This window comes from Hypanus sabinus, chromosome 18 (genome assembly GCF_030144855.1).
Source record: "Hypanus sabinus isolate sHypSab1 chromosome 18, sHypSab1.hap1, whole genome shotgun sequence".
Taxonomy (NCBI): domain Eukaryota; kingdom Metazoa; phylum Chordata; class Chondrichthyes; order Myliobatiformes; family Dasyatidae; genus Hypanus; species Hypanus sabinus.
Window position 1 is genome coordinate 19,240,850 of NC_082723.1, and position 22,824 is coordinate 19,263,673.

The 22,824-nt window shown below is 39.1% G+C and overlaps 1 protein-coding gene across 6 annotated transcripts in view; it reads right to left on the reverse strand.

The window, feature by feature from the left end:
* The window catches only part of setx (senataxin), a 124,627-nt gene that overhangs the window by 54,424 nt on the left and 47,379 nt on the right, over positions 1 to 22,824 (reverse strand). For all 6 annotated transcript variants that reach the window (XR_009516458.1, XM_059993783.1, XM_059993782.1 and 3 more), the window contains 5 exons: positions 14,204 to 14,414; positions 10,653 to 10,762; positions 9,121 to 9,340; positions 6,683 to 6,802; positions 465 to 630 (listed from right to left, as the gene is read on the reverse strand). Coding sequence is in view for 5 of the 6 variants with exons in the window: in XM_059993783.1 (XP_059849766.1) it covers positions 465 to 630; positions 6,683 to 6,802; positions 9,121 to 9,340; positions 10,653 to 10,762; positions 14,204 to 14,414 (827 nt within the window). In the remaining variant the exon portion in view is untranslated. The remainder of the gene's footprint in view (positions 1 to 464; positions 631 to 6,682; positions 6,803 to 9,120; positions 9,341 to 10,652; positions 10,763 to 14,203; positions 14,415 to 22,824) is intronic.

Here is a 22,824-nt window from a genome sequence, read left to right on the forward strand (position 1 = left end):
CAAATCACTGGGTATACTTAAGGCAGAGGTTGATAAATTCTTGATTAGTCAGGGCATGTAGGAATACAGGGAGAAGGCAGAAGGTTGGGGCTAAGAGGGAAATGGATCAGCCATGATGAAATGGTGGGGCAGATTTGATGGGCCATATGGCCTAATTCTGTTTCTATATCTTATGGTCTAACTAGGGTTTTATAGAGCTACATCATTACCACACGGCTCAAAGGCTTGAATGCTTAACTTAATCACTCTCTGCATCTCTCTAGTTCCACAGAAGCCTCCTTAAAACATATCCTTTTTAACATGCTTTTGACCCAATTCTTTAACACCACCTGCAAAGTAGCACTGATTTTCAGTTTTTGATGCATCTCTAGATATTTAAGTACATTTGTCACAATATTGACTGCCGCGTCTTATAATTTTATTAAATAAAATGTCTAATCCTCAACTATTTCCAACTTACCAACCTTGAATTGCGAATTTTTTCTATCTCATCATTGTAACTTTGGCTTTCAATGATGGCCTGGAATGCCTCAGTGGGGTCACTGAGGTGCCCCCAGACTTTGGATCCAAGTCGATCAAGGATTACCATGAAGCACTGCAGAGCTGGCCAAAATGGATCAGAAGCATCACCTAGAATGGAAATTGAAGCAAATCAGTTCAAGACATCAATGTCAACTTTCAATTTAAGTGTTTTTCAATTCTCCTAGCCTATTACATCAACAAAGAAGACATAACAAAAATATTGAACAATTTTCAGACACAAAATTAAAGATTTAACATTCAAATGGCTGAATTAGCTACAAGATTTTGGGTGTTGGGGACCTCTTGCAGTTAGACATTTTTTTTATTAGATTAGTATTAATAAGCAAGAATTTATAAGAAAATACCAGAAATTCTGCATAGAACTGCTGGCTATTTATCCATGCAGGAGATATCCATCCCAAGATTGATTAATAACTCTGTTCATTTGTATGGAAAGTAAATGTTCCAAAGGATCAGCATATTTATATTTTTTTTTAGATAGGTAAAAAGAAATTCAAGTGCTTTGAAGTATTTTAATTATTGTTTGGTGCATTTATACATTGTTTTCTTAAATTATGTTTTTAATGCTTACAAATAGATTTTGAATATTAGAATACAAAAATATACAGAGAGTTGCAGCTTGGAGTAAGCAGTTTTCTTTAGCTATTTGATGGGTCAAGATTTGCTCTGGATCACAACCACAATATCCCAGGCTGTCGACCTCTCCAACATTGCATTGAGGAAGATACTGTGGGGATTTGCTTTGAAGATCAGACCAGGTTGGGACCATGTCTTTATTCTGGGGAATACAGAAGTTCTAATTTATCCATAGGTCTTCATCACTAGCAAGAAAATCCTAGTCCAACAAATTACAATCAAGACTAAAATACAAGAAAAAGTACATTTACACCCATATGCAACACACACAAAATAGTGAAGGAACTCAGCAAATCAGGAAGCATTTATGGAAAGGAATAAAAGTCAGAATTTTGGGCCAACACCCTTCATCATTACACTTATTTTTGGGATTATTTGAAATATTCAATTATCTAGTCCCTAAACATTAAGATAATTGGGTAAGACATGACTAAGACAAGAGTTTTAGGAAAAATTTACTCAGCAATTTTTTTTTAACAAAATGTTTCAGGAACAAATTTAGAACGTAGTCCAAATGAGTTAAAGCCATTTACTAATTTACTTTTTGGAATTACTTCTAAATTATATCTTAAAATGAATTGAATCGAATCATGAGTAAAAATCTTTACTCTACATCTCCACCTATATATGCAATGTGTAATCACAGTAATTTACAATAAACAGAACAGTCAATGTAACATAGAAATACACTCAAGCATGTCTGATGGCCTGGTGGAAGAAGCTGTCCCAGAGCCTGTTGGTCCTGGCTTTTATGCTGCGGTACTGTTTCCCAGATGGTAGCAGCAGAAATAGACCATGGTTGGGTGATCCTTCATGACCTGTTTTCACACCCGTCTTTGTAAATGTCCTGAATCATAGGAAGTTCACAACTACAGATGAGCTGACCTGTCCGCACCACTCTCATAGAATCCTGAGATTGAGGGAGGTACAGTTCCCATACCAGGCAGTGACGCAGCCAGCCAGGATGCTCTCATTATGCTCCTGTAGGAAGTTCTTAGGATTTGAAGGCCCATACCAAACTTCCTCAAACAGCTGAGGTGAAAGAGGCACCGTTGTGCCTTTTTCACCACACAGCTGGTGTGTACAGACCACGTGAGGTTCTCGGTGATGTGGATGCCGAGGAACTTATCAAAGCAAGTCAAAAAAAATGGAATAAGTCATAAAGAACATTATAGAAGGCTAAATACATGTGGGCTACTATTTACAAATTATTACTTAAGCCAGAGGGTCGTGAATTTGTTGAATTCATTGCCACAGACAGTTATGAAGGCCAAGTCATTGGGAATATTTAAAGCAGAGGTTCATAGGTTCTTGATTAGTAAAGTGTCAAAGGTTACAGGGAGAACGGAGTTGAAAGGGATAATAAATCACTATGATGGAGCAAAACTCAATGGGCTGAATGGCCTAATTCGACTCTTATGTCTTATGGTCTTGGTTTACCTGGGTTTTAAAAGCAGTAAGCGAAATTGAAAGGTATCTTTAGCAAGATCATTTTCTCCCCCTTAGCATTGTCAAAACGGTTGCTATTTTCTGGAAAAGTATAAGCATTCATAAGTTTCAACATCTCAATTTAAAGTGCTGATGTGTTAAATTAATCACATTATAATTTTGTGTTTAGTTTCAATCTCTCATTTACAGAATTTATTCTCAAATTCATGCACATACAGAAGAACCTGCATTAATTGACTAAGTAATTTATAAAAGTAACTTTACTTTCACCAAATTTGTGCACAGAAAGCTGAAATGAAACTACAACATGCATAAAAGGAAGTAGTTTTATTAAAAAAAACAGGTGCTTTGGCCCTGTGGTTACTTTCACTTGAAGGTGTTTTTCTCCTCAGACGGAAATTTCTAACCATAGGACTACAATCAATAAATATAAGAAACAGAATAGTTGGATAAGTCTCTCCTGTTTGCTCTGTCAGTAAGATTATGACTAATTCTCTTTGCTCATTTCCCCAAACTGATTCTACAATCTTTTGAGTCCAAAAATATATTATTTTCAGTCTTTAATATTCACAAGAATATTCAGTCCTCTAGGAAAAAAAAGAATTTCAAAGATTTACAATCTTCAAGAAGTTTAACTTCATCTCATTTCTATTTGGCCATCCCCAAGGTATGCCACTGATTCTAGAATATCCTCTTAGTGCAATGGAGTCTTTCCACAAATCTTCCCCAAAATGTTACAGGATTTAATGAAGTCACACTTCAATCTTTGCAGAGAGAATATATCAATTTTAATCAAACTTTCCTCCTAGGACAACTCCCCCTTGCAATCCAGATCACATCAACTCCAATCCAACCCTATCCTTACTTAAGGACAGGAACCAAACTAAAACACAATGTAACACCCTGGTTCACATTTATACAGCTATGCTGTAGGTATTTCATTTTAGCAGTTGTGTAAGAGCAGTCTGTTCTGCTTTCAGCCTGTTTGGGCTATTTTTGAAGATAAGGGATGCTGAGGAATGTATGTCATCCAATTAGGAGGGTTTGTTTGGCAGGAGATGAAGAGAGAAGATGCTGAAGAGAACCAGTCGTAGGATTCAACCCGGTGGGGGACCGTGATTCAATGGAGCCAGGTGCCGAGACAGACTGGCAATCGGTCAGTATGAATTTTGGGAAGAGTTGAGCTCCAACTTGTTCACTTTTGACTGTAATTATAATGGTCCCTTTTTGTTTTTTCTTTCTTCCTTTTCTTTACTTAGCCTTTAGTTAAGTTTCATAAATATAATTCCTTTAATCATATGCAGTGTGCTGTCTGTTTTTTCTTGGCACTGAGTTGTAACAAGGTAGCAAATACACAGTATCCACACAAAACTGGAGTTTGGGGTGGGAGAACAGTCTCAAGCTCACGGGTTTGGCAGGACTGGAATGTGTATTCCCTAAACATACCCAGACAAGGAAACCAGCAGGGTTTCAAAAATATTCCGAGAGCTTTCACCAAAACCCTAAATAACTACTTAATTTGTACTTTAATTCCCTTACATTAAAATTATTTGCTGCCTTAACCGCGTTTCAGACCAACAGAGTCACTGGCTGCGTTTCATGAAATAGCAGTGGTCCCCAAACATGTGCTACCGTGCCACGAGGAAATGATATGATTTGGTGATATGAAACAATATGAATCAGCTGCACCTTTCCTCATTCCCTGTCACGTCCACTGATGAACTTGAACACACGCCAGGTCATCAGTCACCTAAATGCAGTGATACCCTAGAGGGATCACTGGTTGGCCTTGGGTAACGGCCGCCTTGTGCGGCCAGTGAGAAGTGCCGTTGATACTGGCTTGGAGTGCGGACAGATGGGCGGTGCCTCTAAACCTGTTTAGCACACCGAATGTTCATGGGGAACCCGGTGCTAAAATATTTGTAGACGACCCAATTCGGGCTCAGGGTTCTGTAAGTAACAGAGCAGCTACCTCGCTGCAATCTACTGAAAGACATCCTCAAGCCACACTTTTGTTGGTTGATAGATCCTACAAGGGAGGTGGGCATGCACCCTGTCGCACTCTTCGCTTGGTCAGTCGCTCTCTCCACGGGGACCTTGTACTCTCACCCCAACCGCGACCAGCCGCACCTGGGAGGCTGGAGTTTGGGCCCGGAGGCTGTCTAATGAGGCAATGAAGCCCTCAAAACGGCTTCAGCACCTCGAGTCTAAGCACCCGTTGAGTTTTTTGAGCAAAAAAAAAGTGAGCAAGCGGGACAGAAGCAAGAGCTGATAGCCACAAAAACTAAATAGTGGAATAGACTGGACATAAGGAACCCCTTTCGAGTATCGCTGTATTCCAGTCGTGATTAACACCCACCCCCCGCCCCGTCAGCCGGTCCGCAAGAATATTGTCAATATTAAACCAGTCCGCGGTGCAAAAAAAGGTTGGTGACCCCTGAACCAGCACACCAAAAATCCATTGTTACGTAACTAGTAGCTCACAGATTACGATAGCATTCCTCATCAATGAGACCAACTTTACATTTTGTTTACACCATGAAAACACAATTTACTGTATGTTTAATTCAAAGCTCATTTTCTTCATACACAGTTGTATCATTAACAAACTTGGCTGTGTTACACCATGCAATTCACTTGTCAAGATAAAATTTAAGGAGACTATTGTCAATTATAAGGGGCAGGCAGGTCATTGGAGTCAGAGCAATACAGCAGGGAGAGGCTTTTCAGCTTAATTTGTCTCAGCCAGCTAAGTTAGCCCTGTTGCTGGGTTTCAGATTGACTCATTTATTTATCACGTCAAAACATATAGTGAAATATGTTTTTTTTTTTACGCTGACAACCAACACACAGAGGATGTGCCGGGGGCAGCTTGAAAGTGTCACCACACATTCGGCGCCAACATAGCATGCCCACAATGTTCACTAGAACATAGGCAACAACAGTAACAAAAGAAAACAAAAACAACATCAAAACAAGCCCTCTTTACTCTCTCCCATCAATTTAAACATACAGACAGACCACCAACCCCAGGACTCCAACCTCCAGTATTTGGCACAGACTTGAAGACATCAAGCCTCCAACTTCTGAACATGCTGAGCCAGAGTCTTTGACCATCTGGCCTTGTCTTCCAAACTTGCCAACCACAGGATTTTGAACTCTGGCCCTTGAACTCCAGACTCAGATGTACTTCTGATCCCAGAACTCAAAGACCTGTGGGAGGGGTCACCCGTTCTCGAGTCTCCTGCCCACATACATCTCTGATCCTGGGAGTTGCTGACCAGCCCTCATCCATGGGACCCAATAACATCATTGTCATTGACCACGGGGAGTCTTCACTCTCAGCACCTACCAATCTGACATTTATTCACTGGGATCACTGGCATTAGACTGCAAAGCTCTCTAACTTGGACTCTGGTTCCTGCTCCTGACCTCTAACTCCCTTCAATCCTGCCCCTAAACCGTAACCTGTCTTTTAACTACTCTCTCTGCCCTCAAACCTATCCCCAAACTTAGCCCTCTGGATCTTTCTAACCCAAGACATTCTCCCTAGTGATGGCAACTTCATAAACTTTGGCCCCTGACACTCTTGAACCTCCAGCATACTGCTAGTGTCTTCCACAGTGAATACTGATTCAAAATACTTATTCAGTTTGTCCAGCATCGTGTTCCAGCAGTCCGATATCAACACTTACCTCTCTTTTATACTTTTATGCATCTGAAGAAACTTTTGGGATCCTCTTCAATATTACTGGCTAGCTACCTTTGTATTCCATCTTTACCTTCTTAATTACTTTTTTTAATTGCCTTCAGTTGGTTTTTAAAACCTTCCCATTTATTGTACCTGCCTCAACTACTTTCTTTTGGGGTGGGGGTGTGTGTGTGCCTGTGCATATATACAAAAACACAAAATCCAACATCAGTTACGACAGATCATCTTCTAACATCACCCAAAATATAGGCTAGCTCACTGAAAATAAGCATTTTTATACCTTTTTTTAAACCACACCTTTATGTCATTTAACACAGCATTTACAAAGATATTCAGACACACCTGGTTTACTTTTCATCATGGTGTTCAGAATGGACTTCATGAAGTCATTCTGCTTATCAGGGGCAAGTAGTAATGAATCCATAGCCTGTTCATCCAATACCATCAACAGCATGCAGATACCTATGTAAATAAAGATTTAGGAAAACATGAACATTGCAACAATTCACTTCCCGACAGTAGAAAGATATTAAGTATCTGATTTCAATACCATTCATTACATAAAGAAAATTTAAGTACAACACTTTAAATTTATTTGAAAGCAGCTTTGAAGGTTTATCGTAAGTAGCAGACACACCAATAGAATGTTTTACTCTGCCAGATCGGAATCAGGGTTATTATCACTGCCTTATGTCATTGTTTTGTGGCAGCAGTACAACATAAAGACAAAAAATTACTATAATTTACTAAAAAGAAATACATTTTGAAAAAGCAACAATGAAGTAAGTGGATTAAAGGACCTTTCAGAAAGCTGATGGCAGATGGAAAAAACTGTTTCTAAACTGTTTAAGAGACTACTAGACAGGTATGTGGAGGAATTTAAGGTGGGGCACAATATATGGGAGGTAGGGTTTGAGGGTCGGCACAACATTGTGGGCCAAAGGGCCTGTAACATGCTGTACTATTCTATCTTCTATGTTTAAATTATTGTGCAGATGTTCATACTCTTGTGCCTCCTCCCTGTTGGCATAGCAGTAATGAGAAAAGGATCCTTAATGATGGATGGTGCCTTCTACAGGCACTGCCTCTTGGAAGATGTCCTCAATGGTGGGGAAGGTTGTGCCCACGATAGACTTGGCTAAGTCCTCAACCTCTGCGACCTTGATTCTGAGCACGGAAGTTTCCATCGCAACCAATCTGAATGCCCGCCATCATACACCTATAGAAACTTGCTAGTCTTTGGTGACATACCAAATCACCTCAAATTCCTTATGATATATAGCCGCTGGTGTGCACTCTTCATGACTGTATCAGTGTTGGTCCAAAGATAGATCCTCTAAGATGCTGCTATCCAAGAATTTGAAGCTGCACTCTCACCGCTGACCTCTCAAAGAGGACAACACAGAAAATTTCTCTTTCCAAAAGGAAAAAAGGATGAACTAGAAGCATCTGCAAGAATAGTGCTTGACAAAAGAAGTTGCAGAGTTACTCACCAATTACTAGTGTCTGAAATGGAAATAAAAACTTAGGTAGTACCCTTGAGAATACATTGAATTTTTGCCAACAATTTAAATGCAACAAAAGATGTTTGTCAGTTTAAAACAATTGCAGCAATTTGCCTTCCTGAACAATTTTCAAACTCATCACAAAATATACACTTCAATACAGCATTACACATGACCAATGCCAGATCAACATTTTTAAACAAAAATCCAAAAACTGAGAACAGATAATAAAATGGGCAGGAGGGCAAATTAATTCCATTCAGTTGAATGGCATAACTGATTTCCCAAAATTGTACTCTCCTCCTGTCTGGTGTTCTTCCCTCCTTTTCTTTTTTCCAAGGCCTTCTGTCCTCTCCTATTAGATTCTCCCATTCTCCGGCCCTGTATCTCTTTCACTAATCAACTTCCCAGCTTTTTACTTCCCCTTGCCCCTCCTGGTTTCACCTATCACCTTGTCCCTTTCATCTCTATTCATCTTTTTTCTCCAGTCCTGCTGAAGGGTCTCAGCCTAAAACATCGACTGTACTCTTTTCCACAGATGCTGCCTGGACTGATGAGTTCCTCCAACATTTTGTGTGTGTTGCTTGATTTCCAACACCTGCAGACTTTGTTTGTGATTGCTCCTCATGAATTATTTAATTGAACAGTTATATACCAAATTACTCATGCTAATCTAGAAATTAAATACAGCAATACTAATACATCTCCCTAATGTAGGATGCAATGCATATTTTTATATATAAACTGCAGATTAATTTAAATTAGGTAATTACTCCTCCTAACCTAAACAGACTATATAAATAGGCAAGTAGGTTAATTGATCATATGCAAGTAATTGGCTAGCATGGGTTAATTGGGCCAGAAGGGCCTGTACTGTGCTGTATCTCTAAATAAAGATTGTGCCACACAACCTATGGTAGAGTCAGCCAGCAAGATAAAAATAAAATCAATACTTTGAAAGAAGATACTTCCATGGCAACAGCATCTGAAGGCAACTAACACAGAAAAAGGCACCCTGGACAGTGAAACTATATGTACAAATCAAAAAGATTACTATGACCCATTCTTTAAATATAAACTTGCAGATAGGGCAGGATAGAAAACATTTAAGATTGAAATCTTTGACAAGGTTTTTAATTTAGAGTTATAATATCCACTTTGGACCAACAAATTATACAACAGCACCGTGTTATTTTTACCCAATTCTTGGTTTCAGTTCCCTTGGATACAGACCAATAGCAGATCTAATTTCATTAGGAAAGTCACTGCACTTACCAAGCCAATAGTTTTTGTGGTTGGTAACATCATAAAGATGGGGTGGTAAAAGAATTAATTTTCCCTCTTCCATTCCATAACTGTGATAAAAATCTGTATTCTCAAAAAGATCCAATTCAATCACTTTCAATAAACAGGTTATCACTTCCTGCAGATCATAAAAATCATCCCGCTCCACTTTTCCCAGAGATCTGGCAGCAAGAATTGCCCACTTCCGGATCTAAAAATAGAAACATTAATGTGAATTTCAACAGTTTTCAAACTGGCAAAAGAAAACTTTAATTTTGTTTTCCCCATTAGTCCAGCATTAGAAAATTAAATCAATGTAAAAACCACAAACGTAAAAGCTGGGCAATTATGAGGCTATAAAAATGTTTTTGACAATTTACATTTGTTCAAATATCACCTGAATCTTGAATTTGTGTTTAATCTGTCACTCACACTTTACAATTTGTAAATGGTATACAGATTTAATTTAACACTTTTTAAAATCAGGAATTTATTTGCTGCTACTGAGGAAGCAGTTCACCCTGTACATTGTAGCAAATGGCACTTATCAAATCATTTTCTATTTCAATGTAAAGGATTTAGCAGACTAATTATAGGGAAATGCATTCTGCCACTCATAGGGCATGGATATCACTAGCAAGATAGATTTTACATGTCCATTTGCAAGTAACGATGAGCTGTCTTCCTGAAACACTACAGCTTTTTGATTGTTGCTGACAATAACTCCTGGAATTCCTATGGTGTTGGAGAGGAACAAGAGTTACATAGACAGCAACAATGAATTTATTTCCAAGTCAGAACTTGAAGGGGGTTATTTATGCTTGGAAAGTGCTTTGGGAATAACTGGATACTTAATTGTTGCGCATTTTGAAATCCATCCATGGTGGAGTTGATGAATGGGAAGCCATTCAAACAGGCTGTTATTCTTTAATGGTATGATTTCCTGACTACTGCTCGTCATCCAGTGAAAATGGAGAGCACCCCACAACAATCCTCAATATGTCTTTGCAGAGGCTGTAAGAACATCAGAGTTAGGATCTGAAAACCTTGCCTCAGTTCTCTTCAAGCTTCTGAAGTTGTGAGGCTGGTCCAGGTATGTTTCTGGTCAACAGTACCTCTAGGGGAATGGTAGAGAAGAATTCCACTGAATCCCAAGCACTCATGGTCATCAATAGTAACTTTTGTGTCCCTGTTACTTTGCTTCACTTTCCAGCCCTATCCAAGCTGCATTGCATGGAGGCAGCAGGGACTGGAAGGGGGTTGTTTGGGAGGGAGGAGGATTGCTTCACTTTGAGAAATAGTCAATGGAAGGTAGTTAAGACATTTCCCCAAGGAATCTCAGCAGCAATGTCTTTCCGAACTACTGCTGAAGAACCAGAAATACAATTCCAGTGTTTTTTGCTTCGAAACCACTCACTAGAAATTGGATCCAGTGATTCAGTTTCTCACTTAAGGAAGCAAAACACACTTCTACAGAATATACTAGACAAGTCACAGAATCAATAAAAGTTGTCAAGATTTACCATTTCATTTGGGTGCACCAAAAGTAGGTAGATTCCAGGATACTTATCAAATATCTGAAAGGAGAAATTCCCTTGTTCCATTCTGGTAAGGGCCTCAACGTATAACTCACCTAAAACAAAGTTATTACAATGTATTTAGAAGGTTATTACAAATCTTCATCACTATTTCAGAAGTAACTAAAACAGAATAATATCTGAATAATATATCTCAAAATGCAAATAATCCAAGCACAAAAATATTCAGCAATTGTGAACTTCTAGGTCCTAAGAGTGCCAATTACATCTGAAGAGCTACTCCACAATCTCAAGCTTAGTTTTTCAGATGGAGGATTATTAGAGCTATTATCTTCATCGTTATCAAGATTATTGATCACATTCCATTAGGATGTAGGAAATATGAGTAGGCTGTTATTTGGGCTTAGGTCATTCACACCTAGCAAATGGCTTGGCCACTGGTCTTCTTTCTTTGACAAAGTACTGTGGTTTGAGTTCATAACAATGCATTTCCTAAAAGCTGTGAATACCAGACACTGCTGACACCGTAGTTTGACCAGATGCTGTAGTTTCGAAAACAGTATTATCTATACTTCATAAATATGAATTGTCCTCTATGTCAGCACGTAAAATACCAAGTAAGTGTATTATGGATTTAACTTGCACTTCTAAAGGCTGTGAATACCAACCCAGACATGTGGGCGTCAGGAGGGATGAAGTCAGAAGGTGTGATGTTTTGTATGTAGTTTCAAAAGAAAGCATTGTCTATACTTAGTAAATAGGGATTGCCCTTTGTGTTTAGCAAATAAATAGAGCCCACTTTGGGCTAGCATACCTTTTCCACCAAAGGGTCTCCGTAGGGTCTCTTGCTGTACATTGTTGTGTTGGGTAAAGAAGCTGCTTTGTACCTATCAGTAACTTGCTCTCCTGTGATTTCATCCACGCTACAACATAGGCCATGAGGAACCCTCAAAATGCCTGTGCCATTCAATAAGACTATGATTAATCTGATCTTGGCTTTAACTTTTTTTTGTCTGTTCCCATAATCTCAATCTCTCTATGAAGCATATGGCCTTTAACGAGTTCCATCTCCGTAGTTTAGAAATCTGTACAGAACTATAATATTTTTTAGATAGTAATTTCTTCATCTTCATTTGAAATGGGAAAGCTCTCATTCTGAAACTGCAACCTATTTTGGATTCTATTACATGAGGAAATAATTTTTGATGACTTATTTTGATCCTGAATTCCTGTGTTGAGTTTGAACATTCTGCTTAGCCAGGGCAGCTTCCTCACATAGACCAAAAACTGCAGATTGATAGGTTAATGGGCTATTGTAAATTCTCTGTAGTTTAAATGGGCGGTAGGAGAATTGGCAGGAGTTGATTGTTGTGATAGAGCTTAGATTACAAAGAAATTAAGCAGGGAAATGGGATTGCTCCAAGAGCCAGCACAGGCATAATGGGCCAAAATGGTGTCAATTGCTGATGAGTGCAATGCAAGGAACAAACATATTATAAACCCTAATAAGAATCTTATATGCTTCAGTAATATTACCTCATTCTTCAAAACTCCAGTGAGTATAGGATCCATTTTTCATTAAACTAAGTAGATTATGAATGTAATATTAAATTTAATATTCTGCTTTACTTCATTATTAATAGATTCCAGCATTTTCCCCAAAGACGGATTTAAGGTAACAGGTCTGCCTCTTCTAATAAAGGTTTCCAGTACACTGGGAGCTTTCCAGAGTCTAGGGAATGCATCCACCTCTTTTAGGAACCTGTGATCATCCATTAGTCTCAGTGGTTTGCTTAGTAACTTCCCTCTGGTGATATTTTTAAATTTCTCTTTGTTCATGGATTTTCTCCTCATAGTGGGGTGCTATTAGTGTCCTTTATAATGAAGTCTGATACAAAATATTTATATTCCTTATTGATAATTTTTCAATGTCATCAAATTTATTTCTATAAACTCTCATTGTTTTTATGCATTTTCTTGAGACTTACTCTTGCAATCTATTTTCTCCCCTTCCATCTGCCCCTACCCCTTCTTTCAGGCTTCTAATTTTTTTTTCAATTTTCTAACCTACCATCAGTTTTCACGACATTTTATCTATTTTCTCTCAATTTAATGTCATCCTTAATTTTCTTAAATTCTGACAAATGGATTTCATCAATGAAATCTTTATTTCTCAGTGGAATACCCTTATTGAGAAATAGGGAATATCTCCTTAAATGCCTACCACTTCATCTTTTAAATTAGAATTGACTTTATTTTAATATACTAGCTTTACTAACTTTCTCATACTCAAAACAGAATATGAAATTTGACATCCACCAGTAACTTTCTTACCTTAGTGTATTTTTTTTCTCTCTCCCACCCCCCCCCCCCCCAACCACTATGTTCACATCTCAGTTTTCTGAGCCAAGGTCATTTCTACCAATTACATAATAAATTTTATCAATAGATTTACCCTCTTTTATGCATACCTTTTCATTTTTCTCTCCAGCTGATAACTTACGAAAATTTCACAATAATTTCCAATTATATGGTGCACCTAAATGTAAGATTTTACTGCATTATCAGACAGAAATTGGCAATAAGCTTTTCAAGTGGTACCAAGAAGGTGACCAATAGATTGGTCAAAGAGGGAATTTTAATGAAGCATCCGCAAAGAATTGGGTTAAATAGGCTTGGCATTTAGGGAAAAAAAACACACAGAAAATCTGGAAATACTCAAGAGTTCAGGCAGCAATGATGGGAAAAACACTGTTTGATCAAAGCAGTGAAAAGTGACAAAAAAAAAGCATTTTTCAGTTACAGAAAGCACAGAGAAGCAGGTAACTAAGAGCACATGAAAGACCATTAGACTTGGGAGCAAAATTAGACTGTTGAGTCTTCTCCAAACAGACATCAAGAAATGAATGAAGCAGACTGAAACTGGCTGAGAAATGCTATCAACTAGTAGCATCTATATCTGCAGCAAGTGTAAACAGAGAGAGATGAACAAGGACAGGAAAGAGAGAAGAAATAGTGCTAGTACACAGAAACGTAGTAGTTGCTGAAAATCCAAAATAAACTAGAAAGCTAATTAACTCAATTGTCAAATTTAATGTCACGGAAAGATGGAAGATGACTAGTGAAGTATAAACGCTGGCATGGATTGCTTGGGCCAAATAACTTACCCTGCTCCAAGCAGTTTGCATAACCTACTTGTAATCAAAGGCAGAGATAAGGAAATAATTGATTAGGGATTCAATAGACATTTCCTATTTCAACATTTTCAATTAAATGGATTAACCTAATCTTGATTGATTTCACAAACTTCAGCATTTAAAGAGGATCTCTAACCAAAGCAGTTTAAATTCAAAATAAGCTCGTTCTTAGAGAGAACATAATTCTAATCCAAAATATAATTAGTTTCTAAGTACTTTGTTGAGATTGCTGATATTTTCCCAGAATGACGCAACATCTCAGTGTCATAGGGTAGAGGGTATTCCAACATAAGAGCCAAGAATACTGCTTATGTACAACCACAAATTTTAATTACTTACTGAGACGCTCATGAAGCAGTAAGTATGGGTATTTAAGGATCTCAATGATGGGGACCCGAAGGTCATTCTCAATATTTGTTGCCATGCATCCATGGAGCTGAATTTCCTGCTGATCCAAAACTATGAACAGGTCATCATCTTCCTCCTCCTCCTCCTTTAGCGTCCTTTCAAAGTGTTCTACCAGACGCTTGGTCTCAATTTTCCACAAAACCTGCAAAATACAATTGCAAGTAATTTAAAAAAAGAAAGCTGAATTTAACTATTTTAAAATGTTATTCTGTTGTGGGACAATTAAACAAAACCTGTAAAAAGCAGAATATTGGCTATACCCACACCTCAAAGGTGCTCAGCAGTTCAAGAAGGCAGCCTGGAAGAACTGAAACAAAAACTCAGAGGTAACAAGAACCTTCTTAAGGAATCCCAAAGTGGATACTGAGTCAAAGAAGATACAAAGACAAAGATGCTAGGAATCCATTCCTGTGCCAAGTTAACTGACTATAAAACAATAGAGAATTATTTAGGCTCACACTGACAGAAAACTAAAGATCCATCAAGTAGCAGTGATTGATTCCTACCCTTCCAAACACTTGGATTAACTTTAGGCATTGGTAAAATACCAGCAATGCTGCTCCATAAAATCTCCCAAATTGCAACATTGTATCTTATGCCAGCATCCTCTTCCAGATCCACACTGAAGAACAGAGGAACCCTGTGCAAGCGGAGAAGGAGCAAATCACTTCCCGAACTACCATTCTGCCAACCTGTTAGCACTTTCTGTTCTACCTGTAGAAGAGTGTGTGGTTCCAACAACGGTCTCACTCACCATCTTAAGCCAACAAAATCTCAGTGGAAGCAAATAATTCCTGATCCTGAGAGACTGCCCAGGGAGGATAAGATGACAGAAATGCCTATTTACACAATATAATCAAACAGTCAAATGCACCAATTGAATTTTATTAAGCAGAGATCCAATGTTATAAATGATTGCAATCATGGGGCCTACAGACTGTGGCTTTGTCAATAACAGTTCTATTGCTACAATATTACAGCAGCAACAACACTTTGCCCTCAGGTTGTGTTTTTTTTAAAAACATACGTCACAAATTGATTTTGTTCACAAGTTGGAAAATATCCTAAAAGCGCACAAGGCTGATTATTAAAAGCAATAACTAAAAGTGGAGAGAAGGAAGAAACCAGTACTGCTGTTCCTAGGAATGAACTTACATTGGACTTTTGAATTTAATATTATGGGAACTTGTTCAAATGTAGGGGTGTCAATAAGTCATGCATTTGTAACTGAGGGATGGCATGTAATCAATAAAACTAATTCTCAATCTCTCTATCCAAGCTTTCTTCAAGCAGTATTAAACTGAATCCAAATTAAGGTTTTTTTAATAAGATAATCATATATTAAATTAAAGGCCATCTGGCTACCTCCATGTCTTGAAATTGCTTCTTAATCTTTTGACTGCAAAAAAATCTCAAAATCTGTTATATGATTTTGATTCTAAATGCCATCTGCATCTTCAATGTGAAGATTCTCCTCATCAACTATCTTCCAAATTCTTAAAGGAATATTTGACTTCACTGGTGCTTGGTTTAGTTTGTGTGCTAGTAACGACATATAGAAACATAGAAAACCTACAACACAATACAGGTCCTTCAGCCCACAAAGTCCATGTACCTATCTAAAAGCCTCTTAAAAGACCATATTGTATCCGCCTCCACCACCATTGCTGGCAGCCCATTCCTCGCACTCACCACTCTGAATAAAAAACTTACCCCTAACATCTCCTCTGTACCTACTCCCCAGCACCTTAAACCTATATCCTCTTGTGGTAACCATTTCAGCCCTGGGAAAAAACCTCTAACTATCCACACAATCAATCCCTCTCAACATCTTATATACCTCTATCAGGTCACCTCTCATCCTCCGTTGCTCCAAGGCGAAAAGGCCAAGTTCACTCAACCTATTCTCATAAGGCATGCTCCCCAATCCAGGCAACATCTTTGTAAATCTCCTCTGCACCCTTTCTATGGCTTCCACATCGTTCCTGTAGTGAGGCAACCAGAACTGAGCACAGTACTCCAAGTGGGGTCTGACCAGGGTCCTATATAGCTGCAACATTACCTCTCAGCTCCTAAATTCAATTCCACAATTGATGAAGGCCAATGCACCATACGCCTTCTTAACCACAGAGTCAACCTGTGCAGCTACTTTGAGTGTCCTATGGACTTGGACCCCAAGATCCCTCTGATCCTCCACACTGCCAAGAGTCTTACCATTAATACTATATTCTGCCATCATATTTGACCTACCAAAATGTACCACTTCACACTTATCTGGGTTGAACTCCATCTGCCACTTCTCAGCCTAGTCTTGCATCCCATCAATGTCCCGCTGTAACCTCTGACAGCCCTCTACACTATCCACAACACCCCCAACCTTTGTGACATCAGCAAATGTACTAACCTATCCCTCCACTTCCTCATCCAGGTCATTTATAAAAATCCCAAAGAGTAAAGGTCCCAGAACAGATCCCTGAGGCACTCCACTGGTGACCGACCTCCATGCAGAATATGACCCATCTACAACCACACTTTGCCTTCTGTGGGCAAGCCACTTCTGGATCCACAAAGCAATGTCCCCTTGGATCCCAGGCCTCCTTCCTTCCTCAATAAGCCTTGCATGGGGTACCTTATCAAATGCATTACTGAAATCCATATACACTACATCTACTGCTCTTCTTTCATCAATATAAGTCGACAAAGAAGTTATTATGTATACAAGTACCTCCTCAACTGGAAAGATTATTGCATTCTCTTCACCCAGTTCTAAAAAGATAGTTTGTGTTTCCCTGGTGCAGTGCTCTCAGTTGACGATCTACCGACTTTCAGACTGAACTTGTTTTAACTCTGTACAATCCTGGATTTATACAAAACCACTGAAGAGAATGGGAATACAACTTTTGGAAAATATAGCATTCAATGCCGACATTTAAAATTCCATTCCATGGAGCAACACAGGAGCTTGACCCTGGGCTAAATAAGTTGCAAGGACAGAGTCTTCACCACTGCTCAATGCAAAAAGGAAAACAGATTGAGGTTAAGATTTATGGAGGGAAATAGAGAGGGTACTGGTTGCTTAAACCAACAGTAATGGAAGAACTTAAGTCCTGGTTAGTTAGATAAAGGCAAGGAACAGAGAAGTGCAAATACCCAAGAGGGTTACATATCTAGTGGAGCAAAGAATTATTAATCATTCTCACTTGTCGATAGGTTAAGTAAAAGTGTATGCACTTTAACACCTGTAAGAGTGAGAGGGGCCCCAATACCTTGCTAGAAGCAGACCACACATCCTCCCCAAATATACAAAACCAGGCCATTCCTATACATTTATAGATAAGGTAATCTTCATTCAATGCCTTAAAGACCATTCTATCTAGATGCACAACAACGAATACAGCCTGGTTTAATCTCAAAAAGCTGCCTCTCCTTCCGACTCTGTCCACACTTTCCACTGTTTTGGGAAAGCAGCCAACATAACCAAGGACCCTTTCCCACCCTGACATTCTTTCTCTTCCTTCTTCCATCGGGCAGAAGATACAAGAAAACACACACACCAGCAGGCTCAAGGACAGCTACCTGCTGTTATCATACTCTTGAACAGACCTCTTGTACATCAAAAATTAATTCTTGATCTCTCATTCTACCTCACCATGGCCCTTGTACCTTATTTGTCTAACTCGGGGGTCGGCAACCCGCGGCTCCGGAGCCACATGTGGCTCTTTTACGTCTGTGCTGCGGCTCCCTGTTGCTTTGGGAAATAATTGGTCAGTATTTAATTAAAATGTATTTTATGTTAGTTTGTTAGTTTTTGAAATGTAATTCTAAATTTGAAGATTATGGTGATCTTGTACAATCTAAATAAGACGTTGTGGCGACCCATTTCCTGACACATCCGAACCGGCTCACAATTAGCCAGCGTTCAGGCTAAGGGAGATAGCCTACGGGGGTTTGTGAGTACGTGTCTTTTGCAGCATCCGCGCCCATGGGGGGGGCGGGTTGAGGGAGGCTTAAAAGCAAGGCTGTTTAGTTCGAATAAAGCTATCTTTGACTGCAGTTTACTGACTGCGTGTAGCACACCGCTACAACGTGTTTTTATCGCTGGCTGTCCAGAGGGGAGGTGCTGAAACACTTTGTCGCGTGTCTGGAAGAAGTGAAAACTTTCCTGGGCAGCAAAGGGCTCACCTTTCCTGAGCTGGAACAGCCAGAGTGGCTGGAAAAGCTACACTTCATGGTAGACATGACAGCGCACCTGAACACGCTGAACACAGCTCTTCAGGGGTAAGGACGTACAGCCCTGCACATGTTGAAGGATGTTTTGGCATTCGAGCGCAAGTTGACAGTGCTTGCCAGAGATTTACAGAAAGGCACATTGTCTCACTTCCCCAATTTGAGAGAGTTCAAACAAGGTCACGACATGATACATTCGGAGTATTTACATTCTGCAATCATCGCAATGCAAACATCGTTTGGGAAACGCTTCTGTGAGTTCAGAGAGGAAAAAAACACATTATCCTTCCCGGTCACTCCCCTAAGCATCGATCCATCCCTACTGAATACGACTGCATTGTCAGGTGTGAGTCAACCTGACCAAGTATGATAAATATTTTAATTGCCTATTATTTTACGTATATTCATATGTTTTCATTGTTCAGTGAAATAGTCCTTTTATTTTTCAGGTTGACAGCTGGCTGACGTTAGTTATGGTTTGCTGCTGGCGGCAAATTTAAGTTTGGCGTTTTTCATAAATACAAGAAGGACTCAAATAGACATCGAGTATTTTACTTAAAAGTAACCTTCAACCCAACGTCTTTTTTTCGGAGTTCAAAATGTTTTTGTTGCATGCAGAAATGTAATTTCGTTTTCTCTGCAGGAGTTCATCAATTTCATAAATGCAACACATTATAGTTTGTTTATACATAGCATAAAGGCAAAACAAAACGTTGTATGCAGTGTTATTTCATTTTAAATGTCAAACGGGTTTTGCGGCTCCCAGTGTTTTCTTTTCTGTGGGAAACGGGTCCAAGTGGCTCTTTCAGTGGTAAAGGTTGCTGACCCCTGGTCTAACTGAACTCCACTTTCTCCATAATGTTAACACTATGCCCCTGTTGTGGTTTCTCGTGCCCCACAAATGACCAGGAGACGCAGAAGATTCTTCAAGAAGTGTTAAACTTTAATTTGCAAATCAAAGCTGAGACAGTCATTGAGCTAGTCGCTGATTGCCCACCGATCCTCGTACATAGCATTTTTTATAGCAATCTCCTGGTTTAGTTGCCTTAGCATATCCAATCGGTCTACAGTTGTGTATCACTAGTACATCAGCCACTATTGTTCCTACCCATTAACTTAATCATGTTCTAATCTACATCTCTTAGCTACCTCTCATTAACACACCATTGTCTTCTTATTTGGCTACATTCTTAAGTCACTGATGTGTTCAATAGTACAGAGACAATACAGAGATTTCATTCTCCTACTAAATTGGATACATGCATAGCAAATAGCAAACACAAAGCTGACTACATAGTTTTGGTTACACAAGTAACAATGCAACTTTTATACTCCAATACCCCGCCCTGCATTTGGTTACTGAATTTTCTTTTGTATTACCTTAATGTACTTATGATCTGAGAAGCAATGTTTTTTCCACTGTACCTCAGTACATATGGCAATAGTAAACCAGTTACCCAAAGAAGAGAAATTAGTGGTTGATTTGAGTGACTGATAGCATATGAAGAGCCCTAACTCTCATGGTATCATAGCCAATACTTGATTAGCTTAACACTATCCTTTAAGAACCTACTGGAGTCATCTTTGTTACCATGGAAACAACCCTAGAGCTAGCCTTGTTATCTCCATGTAGATTAACACAGATGTTGTTTAGTCTATTTATTCCCCTGTGATGGTGAGTGTTCAGCAAAATCAGAAAACATTACTTATTTGTCTTTTTCTCACTTTCTCATGTTGCAGCAGCTAACAATTTAGGCTGAATTTCTGTGCTAGAGGTGTGTACAACATTACACCAGGTGCTTTTAATACTGTCCCCAGCCTCATGTCCCAGTACAAGGAATTCTGCAGAAGACTCTGCTTTGCATGTCAATAACCCAACAGGGCCTCTCTCATCTCTAAGCAGATTTCAGTAAAATTGTGCCTCTGGTTCAGCAGAGTTGACTTCACAACAGACCTACTCAAGAATATATGATTCCATCCATCACTGCAACCGAGAAATAGCAGGTATATAATGTTGCCATAGATATGCACAGATCAATTCTTTCCACCAATTTCTTCTACACTACAAGCCTTAAATCCTACTCTCCCACATAATACAATTTTCCTACAACACAGGGCTAGAAGAGATGACAAGAGATATGGAGATGCAAAACCACAGAGTGATGAACATATGATGCATTACTTAAGTAACAGTTAAGATAGGATAAGGATGGCTGGTGATTGAGTCTTGGTATAAGATAGCACATACATAGGAAGGCTAACCAGGGCACTGGAACAGAACCAAGTCTTGGGCCCAACCAACAGGGTAACAGTGAATTGTCATTGTCCTGGAACTTTTGTCACTACAATGTTAGAGCTTCAGCTTCAAAAGGCACTAATGAGAAGCTTTCAAATAATGGCACCTACACTCCAGAACAAACGTCACAATAAACTCAGTCCTCAGGCTCAAAGCACAAAATGCTTCTATTAAGCACAACCAGTTCAAAGTCATCGTCAACTCAATTACTGAAGCATAAAAGATATGCCTTGCACTAACATTCACATGACAGAGGTCTTCCATCAACTTGCCCCCACCATACAACAGCATCCTCCAACAATAGATTCAATGTAAGATCTTGCAAAATGTGGCCAGTTTCCATTTCTTAGGGGCAATTTCTCTGTTAAAGCATACATTCTCTTCAGTGCACAAGTACACCCTTTGGCCGACTGAGGAAAATGGATTTTGAAGATCTGAATCCGGGTTGAAAACCAATGGTCTAATGGGCAGCAGCAAAGCAAATCTCCTAAAATCTGCGGCAGGCATCTCAATGAGTGAGAAGGTTACCAGCAATACTGTTTTCACAGAAGTGATCAAAACAATGGAAGTATAACTTAACTAATGTCAATATCTCTTCCAGGCCAACATATTCAGCATTAAAAACTTAATTAGACTTAGTCAGTTCCATTCATGCGTCAGACACCAGGCTCCCAAATAAGACACTCCATTATGATCTCAATGAAAGTAAGTAATTCCAGAGGAATCAAGAAAATGATTTAAAGATGTTCTCAAAGCCTCTGGGGAAAAAATGCAACATTCTATCAGACTAATATGGATTGATAGACCATGATCGCTCAAAGTGGAGAACATTCAAAACCAAACTGGGAATTTGAGTCAGTATTTCTTGAATAGTAAAAAGCCCAGCATAAAATGCAGAAGTGAAGCAACTCAATCTACCAACCTATTTCCCATCTTGCATGTCAGGTCATCTCTGTGGAAGAGCTAATAGTGTCAAGTTAATAGTAAAGTCTAGAAATGGCAAAGGATGAATGCTTTTGTAATAAATGGCTTGAGGCAGAACAATCTGGGGAAGCTTCAGAAATAGGAATAATTATTTGGTAGATGTGGGGGGGGGGGGTGGGTTAAATACAATGCCAAGATCATTAACATTTCACAAAAGGAACAACTTATTTACTTTTATATTGTCATTTGCATTAGGCTACAAAGAAATTTCTTGTTCGCAGGAAATTCATTGTAAACAGCAAGAGAAGTTACAAGTACAAGACAGCTGAATATTGCAAACTATAGTGCAAAAAGAATACTAAAGTGACAATGGCAAAATAACCGAGAGAATATGAGAAGGTGGAAGCTCCACCAGAGGTGGAGGGGGTGAAATAGGTGGTGGGTTCAACGTCTGATAGCAGTGGAGATGAAGCTATTGCCAAATATGGCTGTCCAGGCTTTCAAGCTCATGTACGTTCTCCCAAAAGGCAGAAGAGAGAAAAGGAAATAGCCTGGATGGTAGCCATCCTAAATGTAAACACTAGCCTTTCAGAAACAATAGATCATGAAAATGGAAGAAAATTACATGCCTGTAATGGACTGGCCTATGTTTACCACACTGTATGCTCAGCTGGTCTAGAGCACAACAGTTGCTGTAGAAGTTGCACATAGAAACCAGCCATTCAACCTATCATCTCATGTCAGTTCTCAGCAATTCCATCAGTTCCATTTCTCATTTTCTTATTTCCCTGCAACTCTCAAATTTATATTTCCTACATCTTGAGCCATTAGGGGATAATTTACAATAGCTAAGAGCCTTCCAGTACATCTTGGGGTATGAAAAAAAAGTTATGTGCACAGGAGAACCTCAGAGTCACAGGGAGAAAAAGCAGAAGTCCCAAGAGGAAGGAACCAATGACAGGTTTGAACCAGGATTCTTGGAGCTCCAAGGCAGTGTTCTAACTGGTGCAATGATTAACCGCCCTCAATGGAGGGAGGAATGGAATTAATATCTATGGAAAGAGTTTTGCTTTGTTCAGAAGGGAACTTTTGTTCATCCAGTACT